At 35.0% G+C, this 4,070-nt stretch overlaps 1 protein-coding gene across 1 annotated transcript; it reads left to right on the forward strand.

The window, feature by feature from the left end:
* Positions 1-472: 472 nt before the first annotated feature.
* Positions 473-2,097, forward strand: LOC114654088 (uncharacterized). Its single transcript, XM_051929439.1, has 4 exons — positions 473-818; positions 1,316-1,430; positions 1,521-1,855; positions 2,045-2,097. The coding sequence occupies exons 1-4, from the start codon at positions 587-589 to the stop codon at positions 2,095-2,097; spliced, it is 735 nt and encodes a 244-aa protein (XP_051785399.1). The 5' UTR covers positions 473-586.
* Positions 2,098-4,070: the final 1,973 nt, after the last annotated feature.

Genomic DNA, 4,070 nt, shown 5'->3' on the forward strand with positions numbered 1-4,070 from the left:
CAATATTGTTGAATCCAGTGAACATGTCTCTGTTGTGTACAAGGTGTTCTTAAAGAAGTCTGTCTTTTTTACCTACCCATTTAAGTCAGATTTCCTAAATATATATTGCATTTCTCTGATATCCGAAACAGTCAAGTATGCAAATGTGTCAGCCATCAGTCAAAAGTGCATAGTTCTGCCCCACAGAGGAGGTTCTGTGGTGATACCTTTACTTCATTCTCAAAAATATTAAATCAGTTATTTTATGTAAATAGCATTTTTGATTGTTCTACTTGTTCATTAGTCAGCACAGATAGAATCACGATTACATTTTGTAAGTACGTTGAGCCCTTTTTCACTCTACTGTTGATGCATTTATACGCTTCACATTGTACTTTGTTATATATCATTTTCATTTGTGTATAAACAGTTTTTTTCAGTGGCTAATGGATAAACTTGCTGCACATTGCAAACTACCAAACAAAGCTTACCTTTCATCAATAGTCAAAAAAGCATTCTTGTTTTTATTAAAATCAGGGGTGAGGATGTGCTAGGTGGTTTCACCTGCTGTTTGGGTAATGCATTTTGTGTGCAACATGTAAATATTATGTTTATTTTGAACACTGTCTTTTTTTTTTTCTTCTGCAGGATGTTTCTGGTAGTTCAGTTTATAGATGAACAAAAATCTGTGTCTGTTATACCACAGAATTGGTACAGTGATGGCACAACCTTTTGGCCAAATTATACGAGCGATCAAAGACTCAACAAAGCAGCAAGATATGCTGAGGAACCAGGCCCAGACTGGACCAAGCACGATGTTAGAGTACTAAAGTCCTACGGTAATTGAAATGTTCCAGATATGTCCCCAACTTAATCCTTTTCACCAGAGAAATATTGCTGTAAAATATTAGTTTCTTGATGTTCATTTTTTTTTTATAGAAAAGCAACAAACATTTGTCTAAAGCCTTATTTTCATGTTGTAATCATGTGATTTTTCGCTGTCTCCAGGCCTCTTTTCCAACAACCTTCATACTAGTGTTCATGAGAAATCGGGGCCCAATTCACACCTTTCATTAACATGCATCTCTAGTGATTGCATTTATCCAAATTGAAACCCAGTCTTACTTTCTCATGTAGGTCTCTTTACAATTTTTCCTTGTTTCACTTTGGTGGTTAAATGCTATCAAACTGTGATGTGATTACAAAAAAAGAAAATATGTGAATGCTAGGTGTAAATGGGGCCTAGGTAGTAGTGATTTAAAAAATCACAGAAGTGATAGTGTTATATTGCACATTGTTTACATCACCTGACATTAACTTTTTGAAATGCTTTTAGGAGATTACATGTCTGCATGGCAAGGGATGAAGAAGTCTTTGATTTGTCAAACTTCAGAATTGGATACAGATGGTGAGGAGGATATAGGCAGGGTGAAAAGAGCAACTAAACCAATGTAAGTTTGATTCAACTTCACCTGTGTTTTGTTGAATGTATGAAACCTTTGTTTTGAGTAATATATGCACATTCAATCTTCTGTAAACAGCCACTACTATGGTGACACTGACTATGAAAGTGAACATGAAGACTTGGCTAAGAAAACAAAAGTTCCCTTGACAAGATCTTCAAAACCTCAACAGTCAACTGGACCTCGCATGTTATCCCCACATTCTGCACCTCAGGTACCATCACCACCTTTACCTTGTCGCTCACCACCACATTCTTCGCTTCAGGTGCCACCTCCTTACCAGTCACTATTGCTCTCTGAAAATGCATCTCAACAAATTTCCAGGAACCTTCCAAAAATGCAAAATACTTCTGAACTCTTCAGGCCTACTTACAGAGTGGGTCGATGTGGAACAGAACCAATACCTTGCAATGGTAAGTTATGATCGGACTATTGATTGTACTTGTTTCACATATTCAACAACCTTTTGAACATATCGGAGCATAAGTCAACAAGTTATTAGATATGTTATGGTATTTGTTGTCATGTTCATTTTGTGCCAGTATATTCCTTAATTTTTAGTGTTTTGGTTTTTAAAATGTCAAATTTTATATGTTCCAAAGGATGTTCTTTTAACGTGTATGAGAGTTGTGTTTGCTCCAAAGTGCAGGAGTAGGATTCATTACATTTTCCAATAAAGAACAAAGTATTCAAATGAATAGTATCCTTTTTATATTTTGTTGGTATTTATTTTTCAGCTGCAGATCTTCATATCCTCACATTGCTTGAACATGTGAAGCACCAGCTGTCACAATTGGCTGTCATGATCAGTTCACTATCTGGGCGGCTAAACATTGAATGCTCACCTGATATGCCTGAGGAGGTCCAGTTTCCTTTACAATCATTGGAGGAAGTGGATGATTTTGAAGCCTGGTTGAAACAACCAACCAATGCTTTGAAGAAAAAGAACATGGTATGGACTGTAAAGCTAGACTTTGTTCTCTTTCTGATTTTGTTTAATTTAAAATATTCACTTGCATTTTGTGTCATAATTTTAAACAATTGCAAATTTTTTTTGTACATAATAGGACGAGACCAAATCTTCACATTGTATGCTAATCATAGGCAACATAAGAAACTGTCAAATCAAAGTTACTTCTCAATCGGAAAATATTTTGTTTCTAAATAAACTAGTTTTAAGGTATGACATGACATGGGTAGAATGTCTGAAATAAGTCTGCATTTTCTTTTTTTTCTTTAGTAATTATTTTTCTCAGGGGAGTACTGTGTATTTTGCACACAATGCCCATGTGACTTCTCAGTTATTTGTGCATGGCTGTTGTGCTGGAAGTGGTATGTACTCTTTAGCTTTAAAGTCTGAAAAAAAAAAAATAATATATATATATATATATATATATATATATATATATATATATATATATATATATATATATATTTAAAATACAAGAAGAACAGTTTAACCATCGCTTGCATAAAGCTGTAGTATTGATATAAGTGTCATCACAAATTTGCAGTAATATAGTTGTTTTAGCTGTTAGGTGGGTTATCTGTTACAGGATGTTTAATGTGTAAGGGACTATGTTTAGCAAAATATTTAATAGCTCTACAGTTACAAGAAAACTTTCTTGTACAATAACAAGAGTTGCAAATATAAATTATGTCATTTGAGCTTTCTGAACATTACAATCCATGAATTTTGTGCTTCCTTTGTTATATTCTTATTATTACAAAATTAATGTCTACTGGATTGAATTACAGTTAACATTATGGTTAACATTAACTTTAATTTGGAAAGTGTAACTTTTGAACAATATTTGTCAGAATGCCAATCATCACATCAAAGTCAAAAGACATGTGCTTCAGAGTGACAATTGATGCCGTTTCTGCATATATTTTAGTGTTTAAATTCTAAAGCCACTGCCTGTATATTATCTTTTGTCCTTGTAGATTTCTGTACTGGCATCTATTGGATGACAAGATACCAAACGTGTCACTTGGAATATTCTTTCACATATTTTTGGAGATGATGTTGCAAAAAAGATAAACTGGAAGGGAGTGAATGAAAAACGGGCCTTCAGTCAAATGGCAACCAAAACTCTAATTATGCGTAAGTATCAACAAATCCAATTATATGAAATTAGTCTAATTGTATTAAGATATTACATTTTATGCCTCTGTTGGCTCAGTGGTAGTGCTGCTGCCTTGCAGTAAGGAGACCAGGGTTTTCCTCCTGGGTCCTCTCTGTGTAGAGTTTGCATGTTCTTCCTGTGTCTGCTCTGGTTTCCACCCACTGTCCAAAGGCATACAGGTTCAGGATATTGTAAAATGGCTTTTGTGTGTGTTCACCCTGCGATGGACTGGTGTCCTGTCCAGGGTTTCTTCCTGAATGTGCCCCAAAGCTAGCTGGGAAGGCTCCAGTCCTCCCTGACCCTGGTCTGAATTAAGCAGGTTAGAAAATGACATGACATATTATTTTAAGATAGACCCTAAATATTACAGATTTCTGGAAAATAGCAATTATTAAATAAAAGAATTTTCCTGGTCTCTCTCTAACACCTTCTGCTCCTCCTAAAACTCCTGCCACATTCTTAGGAGTACTTGGAGTTTCCTCTATATTAAGAAAGATCA

The sequence above is a fragment of the Erpetoichthys calabaricus genome, chromosome 7, assembly GCF_900747795.2.
Source record: "Erpetoichthys calabaricus chromosome 7, fErpCal1.3, whole genome shotgun sequence".
Classification (NCBI taxonomy): domain Eukaryota; kingdom Metazoa; phylum Chordata; class Cladistia; order Polypteriformes; family Polypteridae; genus Erpetoichthys; species Erpetoichthys calabaricus.